General features: G+C 35.7%; 1 protein-coding gene across 4 annotated transcripts in view; it reads right to left on the reverse strand.

Moving 5' to 3' along the window:
* The window catches only part of Aff2 (ALF transcription elongation factor 2), a 521,318-nt gene that overhangs the window by 318,908 nt on the left and 175,503 nt on the right, over positions 1–26,907 (reverse strand). For 2 of the 4 annotated variants that reach the window (XM_050129237.1, XM_050129233.1), the window contains exons 2-3: positions 26,689–26,821; positions 9,698–10,552 (exon numbers count right to left, since the gene is read on the reverse strand). In XM_050129237.1, coding sequence (XP_049985194.1) covers positions 9,698–10,552; positions 26,689–26,821 — 988 coding nt within the window. The remainder of the gene's footprint in view (positions 1–9,697; positions 10,553–26,688; positions 26,822–26,907) is intronic. The other 2 variants (XM_050129236.1, XM_050129235.1) reach the window with 1 other exon arrangement.

Below are 26,907 nucleotides of genomic sequence, written 5' to 3' on the forward strand. Positions count from 1 at the left end.
ATGATGATTAAAAATAAGAAAATATACATGTAATTAAGAGATAATTTCAAACAACTATATATAGGAATGGATTAGGAAAACTAATCAAGCACATCGTAATTAATTTCCCTGTGTCAGAAAATTACAGTTTCATCCCAACAAACTATGGACTCCAAAATATTATACACTTAATTATACTTGTTTTTTTTCCATCTCCCACTACCAAAAGTAAATTGATCTTAGGTGAAATTCAATGACCATACAATGTCTATCTAAGGAAGTAGAGCTAATGCAATATTTGAGATAAAAATTTATACAAGGTGAAATAACTCTATACTACATACACCAATTTCCAATAATATGATTTCTCCCTCAATTTTACATCAGGTGTGTTGAGGGTGAGTGCAATGTCACTCTAATGCCTCATTCTAAGCTTCTTGAAGACAGCTTCAGTATAAAGGAAAGACCAAAAAAAAAATAAGAAAAGAAAAGAAAAAAATAGCAAAGGTCACAACTATCACTACAACTAAAAACCTCCATTCCCAAGACTTTTAAAGCAATATCCAGCATAATTCCTAATGTTTATAAACTACTATATAATCCTTATGAAAGGAGTTATTAGTTTTTCAGTGTCAATTCAAAAAAGTTGTTTGTAGGAAATAAATTCTTCATGAATACATAAAATGTCATGTTTTTTTCACATAGCTTTACACAAGGAGCACTGTGTAATGATTAATATAACAACATTAAGAAATATGACATCATGATAGCATGGTGATAAAAGTAATAAAAGGAGAAATTTGCCTACTTTGTGAAGATCTGAGTATCAAGAAAAGAATCTTCAATAATGGAAGCACAAACCACTGTTTGTTCTACTGCAACATCATTTTATGTCTCTCTTCTAGCTTGCTCTTAATAGCCCATCTAATTAGCTACCTAATCCCATTGAACCAACCTTAAAAATCTATCTCAGAAATAGACTTAATTCAAATTGCTACCGTTTCTGTCGTAGTATATTCTGACAACTCACTCAACAGATCTCCTGTTTCTAATATTGGTGGCCTTTTCAGGCTTTTGACCTCCTTCTTTCCATTCTTCTGCCAATTACCTTTTAAAACACCATTGACCAAGCTTCAATCTGATACCCCTAAATGGTTTAATATCTTCTCTTATTTCCAAAAACTGACACAGTACTCTTTTTGAGTCTTTCAGCTATTTTCATTTAGAACTTCTCAAAAATTGCTATGGTTCATGACTTCCCAGTAACAGCATCATCAGGCCTACTTTTAACTTGCTCTGTTTTCAAGAAAATGTTGAACCCTAATTCAAGATCTAGCATACGGGTTATTTTACAAATATTTCTGAAACACCTCAGACAGTCTTACAAGCCTCTCTGCTCCCAGAGAAAATCAAACACACCCTTTCCCGACTTTACTATTATTTTTTTCCATTTTTTCTATATTTCCTAATTGAAACTACCAACAGTGATGCATTCTCAAGTTATGTTTCTAGCTCCTTAGCATACTACCTGGAATCAAACAAGTTGTTAATAAAAGTTTATTGAATGAATGAAAAACAATATAGGGTAAATGAAAATATAGAGTCTTATAGCATTTGTCTTTTAAGGAATCTTTCTACCAGTGCACATGATTCACTGTAGAAGAGTTCAATGAAAAACTTGAAATGTGTTATTGTGCTGTATGTTTGTTGTGAAAATTTTGCCAACTAACATTTAAAAGGATGTTTATTCTACACATATCTGATACATGTTATGGATTGTGACTAAAGTCTCCATTGTAAGCCCATTCTACCTATCAACCTTGATTGAGAACGAAGCTTAGACTCTTCTACCTTCTCAAGAATTTGAAGGCTACATTTCTTCCAATGAATATGCATAGTCTCATAATGATCACCTTATCCAGGAGAACATTCTGATCAGTATCTTGGGCAGGTTTTCATGGAAATAACCTTGGGACTTCTCAGAGAAAACTAACCTTCCTAGTATGCTTTCAAGAAGTCCTGGGTGAATACAGGAAATTCTTAAATGGAAAGATCAAAGAACAGTTGTACTTTCAAGCCAGCACCATCGTTTTACATAGCTCCAGTAATCATTATTCATGTGGTATTCCATATGAATATTGATCCTTGAAACTATACAATATGGAATCTAATACTAACCTTTTCAAAAAATTATAACACTTTAAAAATTCCATTATGATCCCTATTTGAAGCAATGAGCTGCCATGATACCCTTGTATCATAGGAAGCAGGGTCTTTTTGCAGTCCATTTCAGGTGGTTAAGGCACAATTTCCTTTTTCCATCAACACTTGCATTACTTAAAGCCTTAGCTCAAATTCTCTTCATCCTTAAAGCCTTAACTAAGATCTTTTTTTTCCTATTACTATTTCACTCTTTACCACCTAAGAACCAAGCTGTTCTTATTCACACAGGGATTTTTTGAAGTAGGCAGTCTATCACTTTTCAGCATTCCTTTATACAGTGAGACTCTCCTATTTACTACTTATGAAAAGCATGGAGGGGGGACTCTGCCTATTCCATGCTAAGCTCATTTATCTCCACATATGATAAGCAGTTTGTGAAATTAATGCAATTGATGATCTGTAGCATTTGAGATAAATCTTATTCCCCTTCAATTGCTAGTTTTCATTTTCAAATTTTACTATTCTCTTATTTGCATATGAATTTTATCTTAATATTTGGATTTCATCCATAGATGTCTTGGTTGTTAGCTGTGCTATTTGGGCATACTGTTAAAATCATCCTACCAAAGTGACAAAGACTCAAGAAGCCTTATGAACCAATAAAATGTCCCCTAACAAGTTGCATCATATATTACTCCTTTAGAAATATGGCAAAAACACAACTTCTTAACATGTTTGTAAATGAAAAACACATGACTGTAAGCTGTAATATCAGAAAAATTGTTCGTTTCTTATGATCAACTTCAGACCTTTGAAATATGAACCTAGCAAGGGTATTTTATGCTTAGCTGAATTCAGCTCATTATATCCATGCTCTATATGCTAAAAAAGTTCTTTTTACAAAAGTAACTAATGTATATACATTACTATATCTTCTACTAAATGTCATCAAAGAAATATCAGTCTTTACATAGGCAGATCCAGCATGGTCAACTGTGTTGATCTGGCTAGCTGTGTGATTTTAATCAAGGGACCATAAACTTGGTTTCTTTTAAAGTGAAAAATGAATAATGGCTATTTAAGATCTTGTTAGGACTAGGTCAAGATGAGACCTTGTATTATAGCAATAGGCTTTTGTTTTTGTCATCCATATTGTAAACTCATCTGACAAGCAAAGCATACTCCATTTTTAAAATAATGGATAATTAAAGATTATTTCCTTTCACAGTAATTACAAATACTAAACAAACTTACAGCACCCATAAACAACTCTACAACTCATCTCTAGAGCCTTTTGTATTTACTACTTGAGTGGAATCAATATGGTTATCTACCTGTCAATTTTTTCTTATTCTTTTACACAGAATGAAAGCCACCTTTTTTATGGGTGTCTCAGAAAGTACTGAGCTAATCGATGTATCCAGTGATAACAGCATGATTTGGAACACACATAACAAAGGCTTATCACTTTACTGTATACTGAACCTGTCAAAATATGTTCCTGGACATAATATAAAAATAGATGTTCTCTGTTCTCCATTATTTTAGTGAGTAGTAACTAAAAGATTAGAAAGCTATTTGATGAGTCCACAACTTAATGATTTTGGTTGAATTCTTTTGCACTATATAGTTATTCTTAAAAAGTTGATAATTCTCTAGGCTTAATTTAAATTTATTCCTCAAATATGCTCAGTTGCTCACAGCCTCAGTAATTCTTAGGTTATTATAAAAATGGTAATGAGGAATGTGAAGGACTATATGTCCGCCATTCTGTCCTCTTGTGGATAATCCTGGAAAATGGGAAAAGACTGGATAAACTTACTTTAGAAAAAAATAGAGTTGGGCTTACTTGGGAAGGAGAAGTACACTGCTAGTGGTCTACCAAGGAACCAGTCTAACAAGAGGTCCAGGAAGATAAAACCACTCTCCAATTCACAAACCAAAATAATCAAGTAGATCCCAAGTGCCAATATAACTCATTGAAACTGGGCTTTGCAAGAATACCACACATTCCCTCACAGAAACATTTGCTTATAGCTATCTCCTAAAGAATCACAAAACTTAATAAAGTGTGATGTTTTAAGTTTTATCATTGGTAATGGTGATAATCATATTTGTATAGTATACCTAGAGTTATATTACAAAATGAGGATAAAATAATCTTTTGACTTATTTTCTGTCAAAAAGAAAATAATGGAAATAACAATGGATTTAAAAACAAAGAATGCCAAGAGCAATGAATGAAAAGCAAATGTTCTTTTAGCTTTAAAGACTGGAATTTTGATATTGCTGATAGTTTTCAGGAAGCTGATAGCTACAATTACTTGTATATAACCTCAGGAAGGAAAAGAATACATGTGGGAAAAAAGTAAGACCTGAAGAAATAAGAAAGAGAACAATCAGGAAACCAAATTTGTGTTAATGCCAGTGCTTCTCTGTACCACTGTTTGACTAGTTCTAATAAGCAAATGAAGGGAGAAATGAAATGAACAAATAGCAGGGATCCACATTGAAAGAGGCGTTCTAGCTTTATCTTAGCCAGACCTTTAAGACAGCCTCCAGAAGCAGAGTTGCAGTTTAGAAAAGAAGAAATATGATGTTCTTTCTTCTAAGAAAGTAGAGAACAAGCACAGGGGAACTCAGACTTCAGAATTCAAGGGGAAACTAGCTTTTTATATACATCTTAAATTAAAATAGACTTACTTAACTTCCCCCCTTCCCTTTCCTCCTTTAGCCCCTTCCCTTTCCCCTTACTCCTAAACTGTTACCCTCCTTTACTTTCTTATGGCTACATATATCTATATGTGTGTACGTGCATGTACAAATGCCTAGGCTCAACAAACTGTGTTCATTTTTGTTGGTGGTATATGTGTGGTTTCAGGGATTACCACATTGTATTGAACAAACAAAAAGGAGGCTTGTTTTAGCACTTTTAGAGTTCCTCAATTACCAGTGAAGTCAGGGAAACTGAAGTGTGTAGTATACAATCATATTCTGACCTCCACACTGCCTATATATTCAAGACAAAATAGTATGCTTTAGCCCTATCTCACTTTAATCCTACAAATCTTTAGTTATAGACAAATAGGTCTTTTTCCAGAATAAGTCCAACATCTTTAATTATCTTCCAACTTTTATAGTCCATTCTCTCCATCTATTACTAATATGAATATATATGACCTGTCATACAGATTTGTAATTGTATTTAGCATTCAAGACCAAGTTCAAAGTCTATCTCTCAATCATTCTCTATGAGACTCTGCCTGTATAGTCTATAAACTAATGTTTTATAAATCTGGGCAACTATTCTAGGAATGGTATATGGTTCTCCTCAGAACACCTTTCCTAATTACTGAAACATAGCCATGTTAAATGACTCCTCTCTTTTCATCTATGTCTTCACACAAAACACAAGGGAATTCTTTACTGTTTCAGAAATTTTGCTTGACTTCCTTCATTTAGCTTCAACAAACCTTAAAGTTAGGAAAAATATGAAATGATGTGTTTGGGAAAATGAATGTGACTACCAAAAAAAAGGAACCAATTAGAAAAAAATTATCCAAAAACATAAAGAAGCAAGCACCAATGTACATGTACAGAACATTCTGAATTCTATACATCTATGCACAAATGTTAAGGTTGAAGGCCTTTTCTCACATCCAGAATGTGTAAGACTATATAAAGTGTACCTATTCCTTTCTTGTAAGTTTGATATTAGACCACTTATAGCTGAGGTTGAATCCTTATTTACTTTAATAAGAATAGACAACAATCACGTGATGCAATCCAGTGAAAACACATAGTATATGCTGCAGACAGCAGTATTGTGGATTTTTAATCTTCAATAGAACTACCTATCTTATTTCCTTATAGTTGGCAGTCACTGCCATACTATCAGTGGTAAAATTCCAGCTTTCTCCGTGGTACTCTCAGAAGTGATGAGAGTTTATCACTCACTACATGATAACTGAAGCTAATTACACTCACAGTGCTTACTGAACAGGGTATAAAAAAGGAGGCAGAATTATGAATGTGAACAAAATTTTACAGCTGGGTGATGAAACTAGTCAGTCTTTAAAGTATATCAGTTCCCTTAAACTTTTGTACAAGTCTCCTGGTTCTGAATCAACTGGAGCCTTAGTTAACCCTAAACCACAGCCATCAGCAGCCTCTGAAGCAAATCACCCTTTAGGATGATATCACTCTCTTCATTAGTGCCATATTTTTCAAAGGTTATTTGAGACACTTTACATGAGACACTGGATCACCCATTTTTAAATAACACCAATAAGAAACTGAAATTACTACAAAATACAAAGTTATCTATACCAGCATATTTTCATCATAATGCAAAAAATAAAAGCAAAAACATAAAACCAAACATTTGTAACAGAATCATGTATAAAGTTCTACTTATTAACAATTTTGTTTTTTAAGAAAACAAAATTTGTAAACAACTTTCAGTTTCCACTGGGCATAAATAAAGCTTTTATTGTTTTCAGATTCAGTTTCTAAAAATCCTTCTGGACACAACTACATAGTACATTACTCTTCTTTAGTGGCACGGAATGTTAAAAAAAATTAAGATGAAGTTTTTAAACAAAAAATTATTTGCTTAAATGATATGCTCCAATTGGCCAGTTAACTTTACACCATACAGTTGCTTGGACTTTTTATCTTCTTAGTGTGGTATAGAAATTATAAGAGGCAAGGAAAGGTTTCAAGAATAAGAAATAAAAATTCCTTCCAAATATAGATCTAAATGAATATGGGCACATACACACATGCACACACACACAGATATATAACATGTTTAAACAAAAATTTTAACTTCTGAATATGTGAAGATTATCATATCTGATTATTTGTATATGTTTGAGTGGTATCTGTTTTCTGGTCATTTAATTTTTCTTGCTTTTTAACCATGGCAAACAAACTTCACTAAAACATGTCAGCTTCCTGTCACTAGATCTAGAAAAAAATTGCAAATGCTTAAAAAATACTGAAATTGCTCTGTAGATAAGTCTTTAAGGTAATAATTCAAAGAAATACTGCAACCCATCAAAGATAGCTGTTCTGACCAGGGACCCAGAACCTACTGGCTGACATTCTTGGCACTGTGAACTGGGTCTGAATTCTAATGCTAAGTGCTTTCAAAGAGAGCATCAAGATTTAATAGAGTAAATTTTCAGCCTTGTTCAGAGTTTTAGCGACATAAATTCCATTAGGTTCAAAGCTCCATAATGTTCCACCCTGTCTATATTTATGTTCACATTCCAATCTACACCCTTCTAAGCTCTCTGTTGGGCTCTCTAATGTTTCAATTTCTTTCCTCCTATTTTGGATTTTCAAATTGCCCCTCAAATATGTTTCTTCCCCTTGGCTTTAGATTCCTAAGCTTCACTATCCCCATGTTTGAAATCCCTTGAGACCACTATTTTAAAATAAACACTCTCTTCACTGATCTCCTATTAGGATTTTATTGCACCCGATCCATTTTCTAGACAAAGCTCTTCTAACGTCAATTTGAATCATCACTCCTTTGATAATCATATCCAGAGAAGATGAAAGCTCACTCAGACACTTTGAAAATATTCCTCTCATTGGTGTATTGGAGAAATGAGGAAAAACCATGAAGTCATTTCTGAAACTGGGTCAGCCATTTTGTGAATGTATAAGAAAGATGATTACAACAGAATGGATCTCACTGGATGGGTGACCTGTCTCTCCATTAAAGAGTTATGGATCAGCCTAGTAGACTGCTTGTGCAGCAGCGCTACTTGCAAGTCAGTACAGAGCCACTGCTATGTAAGAGAGAACAATACTAGGTACTCAGACAAGGGAAGGGCCATGTGACATTCCAATTTCCTATTAGCCTCTTCTTTCATAGCATATCCATATTTAGTTTTTATATTAAAACTCAGTATTAAGACATGCAGTAGGAATTAAGTTTAAGATTCCTTGGTGAATACATAGTAGAATAGAGTAAGGCATAGGCAGAAATAATATAATTATGCACAGCTGAGGATACATTTTTTTTTTACCAAACATTTGCCTTTATTCATGAAAGGAAAAGTGAAGTCAACGTGTGAAGAGGCACAGACACGGAAGGAAGAACCCTGGACTTATCTTGGAAAGTAATGACAATGCAGTAAAGAATCAAAGGAAGGTTCTGACTTGTATAGAGGATGGGTTGGAGGAGACATGAGACAGGAGTCAGTGGGTAGTTATGGACGGTTACAGCAATCCATATACAAAGGCACCAAGTGTAGAGACAAGGGGGCAGATCAGAGAGATACTTAGGTGCAAGTTGACAAGACTTTATGAGTTATAATACAAAGCCCAAATCACCTCAGAATGAGACACTATCAAAATGTGAGTCCATAAAATACAACCAACTGTCTCAGGCCTCTCTTGCTTTGTGTTTGTGTTATTCACCAATGTCACCACATTCTCTAGTGAGAATGAAGAAAAGAAAAGCTTAAGGCCTTACTGGATCATACTTTCACAATTTAGACAGTACTGACTCAGAATGTCTATCAATTCTGATTAAGAAAGTTAACATGTTTTCTTTCTCTGTTTTTACAGGCTTCTAGTTACCAGTTACAGAAATTGAACCTAAAGGAAGTGACTTCTTAGAAGCCATGTGCTTGAAAGGGCAGTGGGCAGCTGTTTCCATGAGGGCTATCTTAGTATCCCTAAGACCTGTCTTAATCATTGTCTATTTATTTGTTTGTGAGAGGCTATATGGAAGATATGGAAGATAATATTAATACCTTGTCAAAGAATACCTCTGTAGACACACTGAATACACTATGGGAGTGTTCACAATGCCTTGTTGTGTTAGGCACTGAGTGCAGTGGTGTGTCTTTGTACATAGAAACTACTGAGACCTCAAGAACAAGGGCAACGGGTTTTTGATTCTACTGGACCTATTGGTTTCGTGGGAGCCTAGGCAGTTTCATGGATGCTCACCTTACTAGACCTGGATGGAGGTGGGTGGTCCTTGGACTTCCCACAGGGCAGAGAACCCTGATTGCTTTTTGGGCTGACGAGGGAGGGGGATTTAATAGGGGGGGGGGAGGGAAAGGGGAGGCGGCGGTGGGGAAGAGACAGAAATCTTTAATAAATAAATAAATAAATTTAAAAAAAAGAAACTTGGGCTGTGGCGGTGGAAGGATCAGGAAGTTTGGCTCCTTCTTTGAGGATTTAATGCCAACCTGGCTATGTGGGTTCTTGTTTTTTAAAAATAAAATGCATTGATTCTAAAGAATGCTATTATATTGTACATAATTTCACTACAAGATAAGTTTCTAAAATCATTTTATAACTATACTATTTCATTCACTCAATCAGATATTTCAACATTACAAATTATGGAGACTTAACTGTACTTGAAGTGTTACTCATTTGTGTCCCAAGTTACCCCAGACCAAGAATCAAACTCACCTCGAAGAGAGCTATGCACACAGAGGAATATGATAAATGAGTTGCATATGCGTAGTTACCAGTGACTAGAAGATCAATCATGGAAAAATTTTTAAAAACCACTTACTTCAGTTGTTTGCAGGATTGTGAACTTCGGGAGCTTGGTCTTTGAACTGGCTGTGCTGGGTTTCCCATCCAACAGTGACCCAAAAGAGAGGTTTCCAAAGCTGTTCTCAAATTCAATGGAAGGCTTCAGTGTTGGAGAGATGTCAGTTGCTAGGTCCTGCCCGTCCATGGGCCTTACATATGCAGTTGGCTTTTGTTGCCCCATACTTGATTTGCAGTAAAGCCCAGGTGGGAAGGTTGGGACAGAAATGCCACTGCTGGGAGCTAATAAAGATGAGGCAACTAGGGGAGACCCAGGTGCTTGCACTGTAAAATCTGATTCTTTTGGTGAATTAGACTGAAAGATTTCTTTGAAAGCATCTTCTCCAGACTTGGTGTCATCTTCCTTTTCAGATGGATTAGGTTTTTCAACTGTATCACTTTGGGGTTGCTCAGCTGGATAGACAAAGAAGTCTTCCAGTCGGGTTTGAGGTGGATCCTGTGTGGATGTCTGCATCTTGTTTGGCTGACTAGTGGCCTGGCTTGGCTGCGCAGGACTAGTGTTCTGATTATCTCGTTGCCATTCAGGTTTCAATTTTCTGTTGCTGTGTATTAGAGTGGAATTCAGTATCACGACTGAAGGTGGAGGCATTGGTGCTGGGGAGTGGGTATTCTCCTGGTGAGATGGCATCATTCGATTCTTTTGTTCTGGATAAAAGCTTGCTTCACTTTTGCTGATAGGAGTTTGGGGCACAGAATTTTTCGGGATGCCCACCAAGTGATTCTGACTGGAATGGTTAGTTAGTAGATCCTTCATTTCATCATAGCTTCCAAGAGTGTTCTGGACTCGATTAGCAAGGGCATCCCCTTTGTTTGTCTAAAATAACAAAAAGATGGGGTGAAAGAAAAGAAGGTGAATAGGTGTCTGTTTCCTACCATTAATGCTTCAAATAAATACCTTATATAGACTGACAGACAGGGTTCTTTAAAATTGCTATACTGTCACATATTTTCACACTGTTATGTGCTATGTAAGGAAGAAAACCTTATATCATAATAGTTTTTGCATTCCAATACCATTCTTCACAGATATTTAATGGAAAACTTTCAGCTTCACATGGGCACACAAACACAAACAAAACAACAACAAAACAAACAAAAAAGAAAACTGAAGCAATAGTGAATAATAATAAAAGAACTTCTGGGAGGGTATCACCATCCCTGATTTCAAGTTATTCGACAGAAGTATAGTAATAAAGTAGCATGGTATTGGCACAAAAATAGGCATGTCAATCAATGGAATTGAATTGAAGAACCAAACATAAATACATATACCCATGGAAATCTGATTGTTTATAATGCCAGAAATATACACAAGAAAGAAAGAAAAATCTTCAGTACAGGGTTCTTGTTAAACTGGACAACTGAATGTAGAAGAATCCAAAGGATCCATATTTGGGTCTGCACAAAACTCAAGTCTAATGGATCCAAGATTTCAGAATAAAACCAAATACACTGAGCTTGGTAGAAGAGAATGTGTGCAATAATTTTGAACTCATTGGCACAGGAAAATACTTTCTACACAGAACACACCATTAGCACAGGCACTAAGACCAACAATCAATAAATGGACCTCACAAAACTTGAAATTTTCTCCAAAGCAAAGGATATTTCCACTCAAAAAAAAAAAAAGCGACAGGTTACAGAATAGTAACAGACTTTTACCAACATCTGATAGAGGGTTAGTAACCAAAATATATAAAGAACTAAAAAAAAAAAAAAACCACTACATGTCAAGAAAACAAACTAATAATAAAAAAGAGGTACAGATGTAAACAAGATTCTCAAGAGGAAACTCAAATAGATAAAGAAACAAAGAAATGTTCAATGCCCTTAGACACATGGGAAATGCAAATCAAAACTACTTTGAGATTTCATTTTATAAATGTCTGAATAGCTAAGATAAACAAAACAAGTGGAAACTCATTCTGGCAAGTATATGGAATAAGGAGAACACTCTTCTATTGCTGGTTGGAGTGAAAAGTTGTACAGCCATTGTACAAATCAATGTGGTGGTTCCTCAGGAAGATGGGAATTTATTTACCTAAGGATCCAGCTATTATACCACTCTTGAGCATATTACCTAATGAATCTTTTTCCTACCACAGAGACACTTGCTCAATCATTTTCATTGCTTCTATATTCAGAATGCCTAGAAATTTGAAACAACCTACATGTCTCAGCAGAATAATGTATAGAGAAAATATGATATATTTATACAGTGGAGTATTACTCATCTGGTAAAAAACTAAATAATAAAATTCAGAAGTAAATGGATGGAATTAAATAAAAATCACCCAGAGTGAGGTAACTCAGAAACATATGATATATATTCACTTACATGTGGATATTAACTATATTAAGTTAATGTGATGTGGGAGTGATTTTTTTCTGATCTGTTGCTTTTATTGGTTAATTAATAAAGAAACTGCCTAGGCCCATTTGATAGGCCTACCCTTTGGTGGGTGGAGTAAACAGAACAGAATTCTGGGAGAAAGAAACCTGAGTCAGGGAGTTGCCATGGTTCTCCCACTCCAGACAGATGCAGGTTAAGATCTTCCTTGGTATGCCACCTCGTGGGCTACACAGATTATTAGAAATGGATTAGATCAATATGTAAGAGCTAGTCAATAAGAGGCTGGAACTAATGGACCAAGCAGTGTTTAAAAGAATACAGTTTCCATGCAATTATTTTGGGGTAAAGCTAGCCAGGTGGCTGGACGCAGCAGCCCCACTGCTCCCTCAACAGAGTGGTGCCCAGACGTGATAGACTAAATCCACTTAAAAACCTGAGAGAGCTTAATTTGGGAAAAAAAAAAAAAAAACAGAGTTTAACGCAGAGTTTTGCTCTTTGTTGGTGGCATGCCGTAGAGAGATTTCCTGATTCAGCAACAGCAGCAGAAAAAAAAAAAAGCTGCATCATTTTAAAGCATGGCTTCCTAGGGCTGTACCGCCAGTGCAAACTCTGGCTTTATGTTTGTGTTCCAGCTTGGGATTGGAAGGAGCGTGCTCTGAGACTGTGCTGATCGCTCAAAGCTCCCCACCTGCACCTGGGCAGATGGCAGAATCAGGCTTAGGCAGGCAGAAGACCATGGCGGATTCCTGCAGCCATAAAGAGACGTGTTTTCAGACTGTGCAGTGCTCTGCGTGTCAGATTTGGCTGTAACTTGGATGAAAAGAGTTTCTGTGCCACATGCTCAGTCTCAGAGTTAAAGTTCTGAGTGTGGCTTTTACCTGGCAGCCCCAGAGCTAGCAGAAATGGTACATCCTCCATTTTGAAATTGGAGAGAAGTAGAGCCAACATCCAAAGCAGCCCTTTGCCCTGCAGCTCAGAGGCACAACTGATTCAGTCACAAGTGGCTCTGCCATGTTGGACTGGGCAGGGCAAGCAGGCAGTACCTGTTTTTGACCTAGGAATGTCACAGCTTAGATTCTTAAGTGCTTAGTGATTTAAAGGTGCAAAACAAATTGCTCCTGGTTAGTAAAAAAAAATGACAGATTCACAATAAAACAGATTCAGACAGACCACTAAATAGATCACAGTGTTGGATGAGTATAAGTGGGCTTGAGAGAGAGAAAAAAAATATAGCGAATAAAGTTAATGGTTTAAAAAAAGGTAAAGTCTTTAAAGAGACAGAATAAAGTAAAGTGATAGAGTAAAAATAAGCCACATAAAAATGGAAAATTCACAGAGAATCTGGATTATGTACATTGTGTTTTCTTTAAAATTTTTGACTGTGAAGGAGCTAAGTACAGAGAGGCATTTCATTATATGGGCTGCCAAGTGGAACCAGAAAGGATATCATGAGGGTATGATTTCAGAATTTGGGTCTAAGGATATGATGCTTTGGAAAGGTTCTCCTTTTGTTTTCACAGAGGATGTGACCCTGTGGATTGCATCTATCCCAATATGGTATGATAGACCTCGTCCTCCTGAAAGGTTGCTGTGAACACCCTCAAAAAATTGCTTCGCTCAACTGCCAACTGAGATGAACCTAGCAGATAGGTTATCCCATAAAAGACCTGAATAACAGTGCCCCCATTAAGCAGGAAGCAGTTTGGAGTGAAATAACTGTGCCCATATTCCCAAATATTGTTTATAAACGTTCTTTTACATTTAAAGGGGGATATGATATAGATAAGAATAATTTGCATTGGTATGGATTTTAAGGTCAATTTTGTTATATGTATATGCATATTTCTAATCTTGATTAAGGTATTGTGATTCTGTAGTTCATTTAAAAATGTAATGTATAATTAAGAAATATAGGTTAATGGATAATCATCTATAATAGTCAAGCTTGTAGTCATGTTAGTTAGATTTTCTAGATATATAGAGATATATTTCAGTTAGATAGGCATTCTTCATATTTTTCAAAGACTACAGAACATGGTATTTAATGATTTAATAACTTAGGGTTTTCATGGCAATGAGACACGTCTGCTCCTGGCAGCACCAATCTACTTCAAGATGAAGATGGGCATTGAAAAGGCTCCTTAGGGAGTTTAATAGTCATTTGGGCAAGAAACTTCTCTTTCCTGGACTATTGCATAAACTGGACACAGAGAACCCACAGAGAGAGGACTGCTGAACTTGCCTAAAGGTGAGATGATCTTTCGGGGTTCTTGACTCATGAAAGAGTCTGTGAGACATTCTGCAGGACACAGCAGAAAGTGACTGAACTGTCTTTGGAATTTCCTGCTTCATGAAAATGTCTGCTGGATACTATGGGCCTGAAGGCTGAAGATGGATGCCCCAATGGTACAAAAGAACTTTGGGTGACTGTCCAGGCAGTGGGATGTCTCTGTCATTTCTAGAGTTTGAAGTTTCTTATTTCTTGCTTACTTAGGTAATATTATATCCTTCTGGAGTCTTTGATGGAGTTGAAGAATGGATAGTTATAGTTTTCCTTAGTTATGATATAACATAAAATAGATATAAATATTGTAACTGTAATTCTTGCTTTATAACTGTTTTGCTATATGTAATTTTACTATGTTAAAATGAAAGCCTTCTTTTTTGTTTAAACAGAAAAAGGGGAAATGATGTGGGAGTGATTTCTTTCTGATCTGTTGCTTTCATTGGTTAATTAATAAAGTAACTGCCTAGGCCCATTTGATAGGCCTACCCTTAGATGGGTGGAGTAAACAGAACAGAATACTGGGAGAAAGAAACCTGAGTCAGGGAGTTGCCATGGTTCTCCCACTCCAGACAGATGCAGGTTAAGATCTTCCTTCGTAAGCTACCTTGTGGGCTGCACAGATTATTAGAAATGGGTTAGATCAATATGTAAGAGCTAGTCAATAAGAGGCTGGAACTAATCGGCCAAGCAGTGTTTAAATGTATACAGTTTCCATGTAATTATTTCGGTGGTAAAGCTAGCCAGGTGGCTGGACGCAGCAGTCCTGCCGCTCCCGCAACATTAATGATCAAGCTACATTATACAATCATAAAGGTTAGGTATAGAGTAAGGTACTGGGAGAGACATATAGATCTTCCTAGAAAAGGGGAGTAGAAGACATAGTTATGGATCAGTGAAGGGAGGGACTAGCATGGGAGAATCAATTATAAAGATGGAGGGAAAAGTAGGATGAAGGAGGAAATTTGAGGGGTAATATGGAAACCTAATACAGTAGAATTGTTCTAAAATATACACAAATATAAAGGAGATCTAAATCACCAAAGAATGGGAAAGACAGAGCCCCTCTGGATTACCCATTATCTCTTCTTACCAAATGAATCTTCCAGGATCATAATTGTGCTATATCTGAATTTCTGACCAAAAGGGTCCTATTGGAATTCCCAAAATATCCAGGCTTTTTCCAAGATTATAGGTTGTACTTCACAAAATGATGACAAGACACAATAGTTGAAGACAAGACCTATAGAATTCACTGAATATGGAAAAATCAGGTTGGTGCCTACATTTAGCCTTTAAATCTAAGAACTAGCATCTTTGCTATAGGGAGTTACTATTTATGCTACCAAAGAAGAGACAAAAACACCAACACAGAAACAAGTCCTTTGATCTACAATGGTGTCCTGCCTGCAAAATATACCATTGCAATTGTGGCACAACATTCTTTGGGTTAGCCAACAAATATCTAATATGACTGAAGGCTTATTTCAAGAGAGGAACCTGTTCCTAATACTGCTTAAGTGACAAAGAACTTGAGACTAGATAGACCAGGGCCGTAGAGTAAAACTAGATACTACTGTTAAAAAAAAAAAAAGGATAGACGCAAAATGATTCTTAATAACATTCTTCATATTCATTCATATGTTAGTGTTTTGCTCACCTGTCATCAGAGAATCTTTCTCCCACAGCAAATGGGGAAAATACAGAGAAACCACAGCCAGACAATATGCAGAGAATGATAAACCTTGAAAGACTTAGTTTAAAAATCTTCTTCAAATTCCTCCCCTTAGGGTTCTGGGGATTCTGAAGAAGAGGATGCCAAAAGAGTGTAAAAGCCAGAGGGAATGGAGGGCATTAAGGAAACAAGGTCTTCTAAATTAACATACATACACGAACTCCCAGAGACTGAGGCAGGAAGTGGACACATGCTCCTATCTGCAATCCAGAAGCAACCTCCAGTTGATATCCACTTGCTGAAGAGAGTTTATTTTTTCTAAGGAGTCTCACTGGGGAAACAACCTACACTTAAGGGTAGGCTGCATGCCCAGTGGTAGATGGCCATCAGAAAAAGAACTAAAAGGCATCTTAAAAGGTTCCTCATCTCATAATGTTATATCAGAGCATTTCATTCATTATTTTTAAATTTTATCTTATTATTAACACTTATAGGCCTGTTTGTTTTCTAATGAGAGAAAAAAAGGGGAAGATCCAGATAGGAGAGTTGCTGAGGAGGAACTGGAAAGCGGGGAAATTCATAATCAGGATATATCATTTGAAATAAAAATATATTTTCAATAAAAAGGGAAGGGTTTGAATAAGTAGGGATGATAAAATATTAGTTTTCTCCATGTCCTTCCTTTAAACATGTTTATTGAGAGATAATTTTAAGGTAATATCCATACTTTTGCAAAATAAAATACTGATTTTAGATTACATGAGATGAACTGTTACATTATACATTATGATTAATACCATCTTCTTTCTAGTGTTGGATTACAAGAAATGCTAGACTTGTATACATTTTTGACACATTGCAATACTTTGTACCATAAAATGCTAAGCCTGTTTGATAAAGAAATCAGTTAAATTGTGATGTCCTCACTACTCAAACTTCAAACAAGGCGTGGGATTAAACAACATCTAATTGAGCTAACTTATGACTAACATGAATCTAATTCCTTTTAATCAGAGAACTGTATAAATTACTGGTGCCTGCCTACATATTCTGGGGGCGATTGTGTTTACACATTGATGATTCATACTCATTTACTTTGAAAGGCTGCAATTGTTCATCAACAGTGACTCAAGCATCCCCGTGTCTTTGCAGTGAGCTAGAAAATTTTATTCAAGAATTTAAATTATTGCTTAAGTAAATCAAAACAAAGTCATCATTTCAAAACAATGTTAGCCTAAAGTGTAAGAGTAACAGAGACAACCAAATAAGTCTATGGACAATCAACAGCCTAGCTCTACCATCCCTTGTAGGATATGCTAATCTTACAAAAATGCCAGATTATTTTTATAAAACAATTAGGGTCTTGCATGTGTTTTTGCAGTGAGGAAGCAAAGCATTCATGACTAAAATATGAAGGGTAGCTGAATACTTGGGAATAAATTCAACTAAATTCAGTTGCTAATTCTCAAAATTAACTTTTATGATTCTCTTTGCATCCAAATAGGTTATCAAAACAAGTTGTTGGATTTAGAAAAGCAAAAGACTTCTCTGTGCCTACGTTCCCTATTCTGGCCCCCTATATTACAAAGAAAAAAGTTACTGCTATACTTGGAGCCATCTGACTAGTAGGCTATTTGTTAGGAAATACTCCCTATTATGTGGTCTTTATGTCACAAGCATGTTCTTCACATTTTCAAGAATGAAAAGCACTTGTCTACTCCTTGGTACATGGTCTACAAAAGACAGATGTTAAATATCCAAGATACCTCACATGCTGGAGCACTTCCTAGTTTCCTACGCTGCCTAGGTGGAATACTTAACTCTTGGGTCTTAATCTCCATTTAGGATATAGGACTCTGTAGTCTTTGTATGTGAAGATTGGAGAATATAGAGGTTGTAGCATTAGAAATGAATAAAATCACGAAGGGAAAGAAAAAACAGAATGAGAAGATTGTGCTCAGGCAAAATACCTGGCATATATGCATCTTTAATAGACTAGAAAAAGAAGAGGAACCAGGAAAGGACACCAAGAAGGAATAATGAGAGAGAGACACACACAGAGAGAGAGAGGGGGGGGGAGCCAGGAAGGAAAAAGAAAGAGGAAGAGGGAAGGAGGGGCAGAGAAGGAGGGGGGGGAGGAAGAGGGAGAGAGAGAATGGGAGAATCAAATCAGAAACCTTGACCTCATTACGAGGATGATCTCCACATATTTAATTCATACCATGTGTTCATTCATGGACACTTGTAAAAATTAGGACAGTTAAAGAAATATGAATTTCAAAGATTACACTGAAATATGCTAAATATATGCTGGGAGATTTCTGTGAGTGGTGGAGATCTTTAGAAGCTGAATAAATTTAAGTCACTTTTAGTTTGCTTTTCCTCAAGAACATCTTACATTGCATCATATGCAGCCTTGGTGCTGAAGTAGTGATTAAACAATTAACATTCTGTATAATTCTCAGTAGAATAATTGCCCTGTTTGCAGAAGTGCATTTGAAAGACATATTTAAAAGATATAGATGGGAAGAAATCATTTTTATTCCCTGAAATTCCCTAGGTTTGCCATTTTAATGGCAGAAATTACTTTTTAGCAAAGGCAAGAATAAACTCTTTGCATATAGCAATTTCCTTCAACTGACTTACACAATGAACCATTTGGACAGCAGCCAAAGTCAGTCTGCCTACTCAATCCCTAAACAAAAAAATCAAAGAAATTTCATTTTCTTAAGGTCCCACCAAGAATTTGATGCAAGGCTGAAACATTTTCAGGGATATTCTAGTCCCTGAAAAACATTTATCTCTCAAGTCATATGACTGATCTTAACACAGATGTCTGTCTATAATCAAGGATCTGAATCTATCAGCATAAACTAAGCTGTTTAATTTCCCACTTGAAATATCCTTGCTGTGTTTAATGGACTTTGTGGCAGTAGATTTCAACAAAATCACAACCTTACCCCTCTCCACTACAACTACCAACACAAATACTACCTCTTGTCCTGAGAAACCATTGCCCTCTCTCTGGGTCAACATTATAAGGATCCAAATCCCTTATATATCATTTGCTTACAAGCAAGTTAGTAATATACCTGTTGTTATTTTGATGATATTTAGAAGAAATAAATTTTTTTCACAGTAGGAGGAAGTATTCCTAGTTCTTAATATCTATTCATTAATATTTACCCATTTCAATGGCCTTTGTTTCTGAGTTATGCTAACAGTTTTTTAAGACTCAAATTTTTTAAAACATGGTTTGAACAAAGAATTTTTAAACTGACCAAAATCAACCAATATGATACTAAAATTAATAGAAAAGTAAAAGTCCCCCAAATAAGACAAGAAATTAACACCTTGCTATTTTTATTGCTGTTTCATAAATGTAATTTTGCTACTGTTATGCATAATAATGTAAATATATGATATATAGAATGGTCTTAGACAACCACTATGAAAGGGGTTGTTCAACCCTTAAAGGGGTCACACACAATACATAGGTTGAAAACAACTGGTCTAGTATATACTAAATTCTCAAATAAATTGTTGCAGAATTCAATAGAAAATAATTATATTCCATACTATGCTTCTATCAAATGAAAGAATATGTAATATCTCAAAGTAATTGGTACATAAATAGAAAGACAAATGGCAAGTTGACTTTGTTACTCCTGATTTAACAGTAAGTTAAAGTTTTTGAAGTTCATGATAGTTAATTCAAAAATGATGAGTTTAAAGGTTATAGAATTATCATTATCTTATGAAAAGCAGAATATCACCTTAGATCATTAAGTGAGGAAACATTATGCATAGTGTTAAAATGTGAAAAGAAATTTCTCTCATTGTTTCACCTATAAGAAAATTAAAGCTATTAAGAAAACATTTTCCAAAACAGATTTTCTAGAAGATACTTAGGCATTCCTCATATACATTTTTCTTTTATGAAGACTAAATACTATGAGCATTACATTTATGTCTAATTCAGTGAAAGTGAGTCTACATTTCAAGTCAGGGACTACACTGATATCACCAGTTTGTAGCTTTCCTCTACACATAGGGCATAGTCATGGACCAGTGATAACCTTAGGAATGGAGTCAACTAATCTTGTAATTTCTCAAAAAGTCAGTATGACACAGAAAACCTAGTGGAGCCTGATACACATTTATCCACCTACATTATATACTCTCATTATACACCATAGCAATTTCTGATGCACACTAAATGTTCCTTCTTTGCCCTCCAGAGTTTTAGTAATCCTATTAAGGAGGAAGGTATTCTTGGCAGACTTGATCGAACATTCTAAACATTCCAAAAGTGAAGTGTAGCTATTTCAATCAATTATAGACTTCTTTCAATGTGGCCAATACTTTAATTCCCATTCTACATAATTGGTTGATTCCTTAAAGGTAACCTCTATAGCCATTATTTTCTAAGTAATTACATTTTTTATCATCAAGGAAATGCATTTTCCAAGTATTTTCAAGCATAAATTACATGTCTGGTTTGTGGCTCATGACTAACAGCACTCCTTCTTTTAAGCTTTTTTGTTTCTCATTACTTTAGGAAATGTAAGTCTCCTTTAGTTTGCTTCTAATGTTATCCACAGATCAGTAGTATAATTCATTGCCAGACTAATGTGCTAAGAGGCTATTGTACCATACTATTTCCTTTTAATAAAATAAGCAAAATAATTCAAGTTTTGAAGTTCTCATTTCTTCTACTTTATTGTAGTATAGCTAAAGTATGTGATTTAGTAATTTCCTTTTTTTCCTGATTCTGATATTTTTACAGTTAATCTCTCTGGGCCATGAGTTGCCATTCCTTTCTTTATTTGACAAGAACTTGAACTTTATAGTACTTTCCAGATTTTAAGGCAAGGTGTTCCAAGCTGGTTCATTTTATCCTTACAACAATCTTGCAAATAAGCCACTGTTGTCTTTACCTTCTTGAAAACAATATTCTTTCACAAACTACTCAAATCTTTCTGTACCCCAGTTTCCTCACTTTTATTGAGCCATTGAAATCTGTAAAATAGTAGTAATAAAAGCAACTGCAGTAATAATAATATGATCTGTTTCAAAAAGGATGAATAATGGTATAAATGTTATGGGAAGGGGATGTGAGACTCACTGGATGAGATGGAATCCGTGACAGATAAGAACTTGAGACTAGATAAATCATGAGACCAGGGAAACCCGCATACTATCATTCTGCTAAAGGAACATAGCAGCAAAATGATGGTTAATGACACACTTTTATTATACCCATAGATTATTGCCTCACTCAACATTCATTAGAGAAGATTTTTACTAGAAAAGATGGTAATTAATAAATAGATCCACAACTGAAAAATGGGCAGAGAATGAGAGACTTTGAAGTACTCAGTTCTAAATGGAATGTCATCATAAATCCCCTCTCCTCCTTCGAGGCTCAGGGCTCTCTGCAGAATAAGAGGCAGAAAAATTGTAAGTGCCAGGGGAAATGGATGACTCAAAAAAAAAAAAACTGTCTTCCTGATTCAAGAGGACTGATGTACATATGGACTCACAGAGATTGCGGCAGTATGCACAAGACCTATACAAGCTCAAGACAGATGTGGTTTTAGCACTGAGAGGGAGAAGTAGACACAGGGCACTAGGCCTAGCCAAACTACATTGCAAACATAACCTATCCTAATCATTTGCTATCTGCTATTGACACATGTTGACAAAGACAAAATCAGTTTTCTGAAATGGGATCTCACTAAGTATATAAACCACAATTTATGTCAGACCCTAAGTCCAGGAAGAAAATGGTCTCAAAGGTATAAAAAAATACTTTTTCTGGACTTTTTGTATTCTTTTTACTTTGTTTTGGCATTTTCATCTAATTGATCTTTTACTTGTTTCTTTTAATTTTTGTTTTTGTGGGGTTTTTTTGGTTTCTTAACTTATTGTTTGTTTTTATTTTTGAAAGAGAAGGGAAAAGAATAAAGTTGAATGGATAGAACAGTAGGGAAGCTATAGAATTAGTTGGAGTAAAGAATAATAATCAAATTATTGTTTGAAATTTTTCATTAAAATAAAAATAATAGCTGAGTAGTGATGGTGTATGCCTTTAATAACAGCACATTAGAGGCAGAGGCAGGTGGATCTCTGATTTAGAGGCTGGCCTCTTCTACAGAGTGAGTTCCAGGATAGCCAGTGGCTATAAGGAAAAACCTTGTTTCAAAGAGCCAATGATAATAATAATAGTGATAATGATAATAATAATAATGATAATAATAAACAATTATGATATACATTTAAACAATAAACAAAACCAGAGGAAACTATGGAAACAAGAAATGAGTCACTTAGTGGAAAAGCTTATCAACTCATTTGACTTGTCAGAAGAGAGAGAACTTCCTGCCACAGACAAGGAAGTCCCACTGAACTGGGTACAAGTCTAGCGCCACAGTGCATGAAATTGTAGAGGAGCACCTAACAACTTAGGGCTAAAATTCCTCAAAAAACATGAAGACAATGTGTACTCCACTGGTTTCTAGGATCAAATACACATACACATAAAGCTTTAGTCCATAGTAAGGACCTACATTTTCCTCACAAATCTTTCTGTATTGACACAGACATGCCAAAGTTCTTCATATTTCTCAGACCCCCTTCAAAACGTTCTTCTCAGCGTTATAACATAAATTTGAGTTTCAAAGTTGCAAACTACAAAAGTATCCCCAAGAAGATAGTTTCCACCCACAACCAAATCTGCAGGAAGTTAATATTCTATTCCATTGTGACTGTAGTACAGTAAAAACAAAGAAGAAAAACAAGTCATTAAGGAACATGATAGAGACTTTCTGCAAAGAAAAAGCAGCAGGTGCAAGGGAAGGGTTCTCGTATTGTCTAGTTTATGAAGCATTGATAGTTTTGGATAAGTTATGAGGTCATGATTTAAGGCAGTACAGACCTACCACCACAAAGTTTGATTTTTCTATTTGATAAGCATTTCCATTGTAACAATAAGGAAGAGTTTTTGTGTGTCTATAATTTTACCAATAATTTGAAAATGAACTTGAGGACTTCCATTGCATATTTGGATACTCCAGGGACAGGAAACCCATCGTTAGTCTTGGTCTATGGAATTTTTCTCTGGCATGCATCATTTTTTTCTAGTGTTGTGATATGATGATAAAACGAGAAATATTCCTCATTGATCTACTAGTGAAGCCTTAACATGGGCACAGCACCATATGACAACTGATTATCATTTCCAGAATAAATAAAATTACCATATAATAAACCTGTTTCTATACTACAATTACTTCTCTTAATAGTTATGGCTTAAGAAAAAAAAGCTGCTCATCAAGGACTACGACAATAAGTGACTATGATACCACCCTGAGCCTGATTAAAGGTTTGTCTATCCCAACCTGATGTATCTTTATACTAGCAAGGATGTTGATACTTTGACAACGTTGAAAAGTTCTCAAAATGACTTAAAAAACCCACTGCTTCCATCAAAAAAAAAATGCCACAAACCCATACAATACACCTCATTAAACAGCAATCACCATGAAGGTACAGGATTACTGCGGCGAACTCCCTGACCAGCAGGAAGGAACAGCCACCAGACGAGGATTCTTCCCAAATCACGCTTTATTGGAGCCTCTTGGTTGAAGGGAGAGAAGAAAGCAAGGGGCCCAAAGCTCTGAGCTGTAGCTGCTTATATAGGGAGTCTGCCTAGCAAGATACTTTGCTACTTTAACTGCTTTTCTGGAGACCCACCTGCCGGAAAGAAAGCAGGGGAACATCCCTGTCAATTACAGACCACAAGGAAGTTCCCCTGCCGGCCAGGGCAAGTGTGGGCAGCTAGATCACAACAACTCATCCTGTTTTCTGGTGGAAGAACTGCAACCTTTATTATGGTATCAAGCGAGGCCGGGGCCAAATGCCATCTTGTAATGGCAGCCTCTCAAATCGGCTCCCAGCAGATTACTAATTTTTTTATGACATAAAATAATAAAACCAATGCTTCTTCACATTAAAACACTGTTAAGAATTGGGTGGATATTGAAAAATAAAGATACCCACCCCCAAGAAGGGTTCCCTTTTTGAACCCATCTGAAGACGTAAAGCTCAATTGATCAGTTCCTCTTTCATATTAAAATGCCCATCATCTTTGATTTTTTTTTCCCAAAGTGGTGGCTCTGATTTCTTTCTGTACTCTCTCCCATATTCATTTTATTCTGAAGAATTGTTACCATTCTCAAGTTCTGCCTTCATTTTTCTTGCTCTGTCTTGTGATTACATATGGTTTTTAATTTATATTTGGTTTGATCTCCTTTGGGACCTTGCTATACTCTTCATTACTAACCCCTGCATGTTCCACCTCACCAGGGTAATCTCTAGACACATTAATGTTTCTCTCATGTAAAGGTAAACTTCTATGGGGCTAGAGAGATGGCTCAGTGGTTAAAAGAACTTATAGTTCTTTCAGACGATCTGGGTTCAATTCCCAGCACATGCATGATGGCTCATAACCACACATAACTACAATTTCAGACAATCTAACACCCTCTTTTTGCTTCAACACGCATGTGTTGCATATACATACCTGTAGGAAAACACTCATATACAGTAACAAAACAAACCTCAATATATAATTGTTTGTTTTTCTTTCTTCATGCAAGATAAAATTCACATTGATTATCTGTCTTTCTGTATTTAACCATTTCCTGCCCATTCTCAAAATTGTAGCAATTTGTTGCCCACAACTTTTCTAAGGTTTTAAATTATACCTTAACTTTAAAATTTAACAATAAATTTATAGCTCTTAAATTCCTGGTTTCCTGGGGAAACACTAGTAGCAAATCTGTTCTCCAGAGAATCTTTTATTTCTTTGGTTCTCATTAAATGATTCTTTCCTCTAGTGATCACATCCTTTTGATTCTTTCCGGGACTCTGCTTTTACCACATTTTACCCCTTAATTGTTGCTATTTCCTAGAAGTCTCATTTTGTCCTTCTTCATATGATACTAGCTAGCATATATATTATCACAGCTTTCTTGTGCCCCTCAAATCTCTCCCTTGACTTTTCCTGTGAGTTCCAGACTTGGGTATCCAATGTATTTTCCTTGTGATCCCATTTGCATGCCAAATGCAACATGGCCCAAACTATATTATTTTTCTCTATAATCAGCCACACTGCTTTCCTCCTAAACTACTTAATAATGAAAACCACTATCTCCTCATTAAGAAACAAACAACCAGATATTCAATCCTTCTTATCCAATATTACATTTAGTTAGACATTCAACTTGTCATTTAAACCTCCACACTTTTCTTCAATACATCCTGTCATGAGTTTCCTTTAGCAAATACAATAGCTCCTTAAAGTTTCTCTGACTATTACTATCACCAATGTTATCGCTCATTCAAGACACTCTCTTGTCACCAGAGTAGAAATTCCCTGAAAACAGGGAATCTAAGACAGTGATTAGTACAGAGTGGATCTTCACAATATGTAATTTAAATTAACCATATATCTAAATGTTTAAACATAGAACATAAATTGGATCAACTGAAATTGTAAAAACATTTTTGGTGTGTGTGTTTGTGTGTGTGTGTGTGTGTGTGTGTGTGTGTGTGAATATGTGAATTGCTGATCATTTAAAAACTAGTAGTTTAGTCTGTCAGTCTTACAAAACTTGGAAGGTACCCAAGTATCTAAATCAAGAACTCTTTTCCTTTTCTAAACCAAAAAGCTGAAATCTTGCCTTACTAGCCACCAATGCAAACCACCAACTCTCTAGACCAAAGTAGAATCTGGACCTACTCTGTTTTCATTGAGAACTTTTCTTTTCCAGAAGTCTTTTACCTGATGCCCTTCTTAAATTACCTGTTGAATATTGATTCCTTTATCTTTTTTATTGGTTTAGTTTCATTAAAAATTATACACTAATACATTTTTAATAAAACCCAACCATCCACCAATAATACAATAAAACTCCCCCTTCTAATCTCTTTTCAGTTACCCCTAATCTCCACCAACAAAAAAGGTCAGAGAGAGTCATCACAAAATCAATTTTTGTAGTTATAGCTGTTTGATCCTTCACGGAAATCCAAAGGAGGCTGAATGCCACTGGAAAAATCAACCTTGCTTCCCTCCATCCCCTGGTTGAACAATCTCCTAGCCCATGACTATTAGATGCAAGGAAACAAGCATTATTGGCTTATTTTCATTTGCCATGAAGACAAGGAATTTTTTGAAAGGATTATTAAAGCTATCTGTAGCTATTACTAAAGTAAAATGGAAAAAAGTATCAGTCTTGCAGTAGGTGATAGTGATTCTGAAGCTCAGTAGTCATGCCCATTGACATTCTAATCACGTCTTCATGGTTTGCCTGGCTAAAGACACTGGAAAGCATGGAAGGGATATTTTTGCTGTAATGAGAGTTGGGCTGTGTGGGGCTCTTTGAAGACAGTCTTACAAGCCAGAGAAAGCAAGTTTTATTTTGGGAGATATCCTTTGAAATTTCCAATTGCCTCCCAAGCAGAAACACATTTATCTTGTAGACTAGCTTTGGTGCTTGAAAATAAAGTTAGTGTTAATAAGCATGTTCAAAACTGTAGCAAAAGATTTGTCCAAAAAGATAAATTACATACATATTCAGCTACCTTGTAGGGCTCCCCAAAAAGATCAAAGCCTGAAGAAAAGAGATCGTCTTCTTGCTGAACTTCTTGACTCCTCCGTTCCCATTCCCTCTTTTTAAGTGCACTACGGTCCTGTTCATAGTGACTGACATGAAAAGGAAAAGACAAACAGAGGGAAAATTAATTAGCCATGAAGTAATTTATATTTCCTTTGGTATTCCTAGGAAGAAA

Source organism: Alexandromys fortis, unplaced genomic scaffold, assembly GCF_014885135.2.
Source record: "Alexandromys fortis isolate MF-2015 unplaced genomic scaffold, M_Fortis_MF-2015_v1.1 scaffold_275, whole genome shotgun sequence".
Classification (NCBI taxonomy): Eukaryota; Metazoa; Chordata; class Mammalia; order Rodentia; family Cricetidae; genus Alexandromys; species Alexandromys fortis.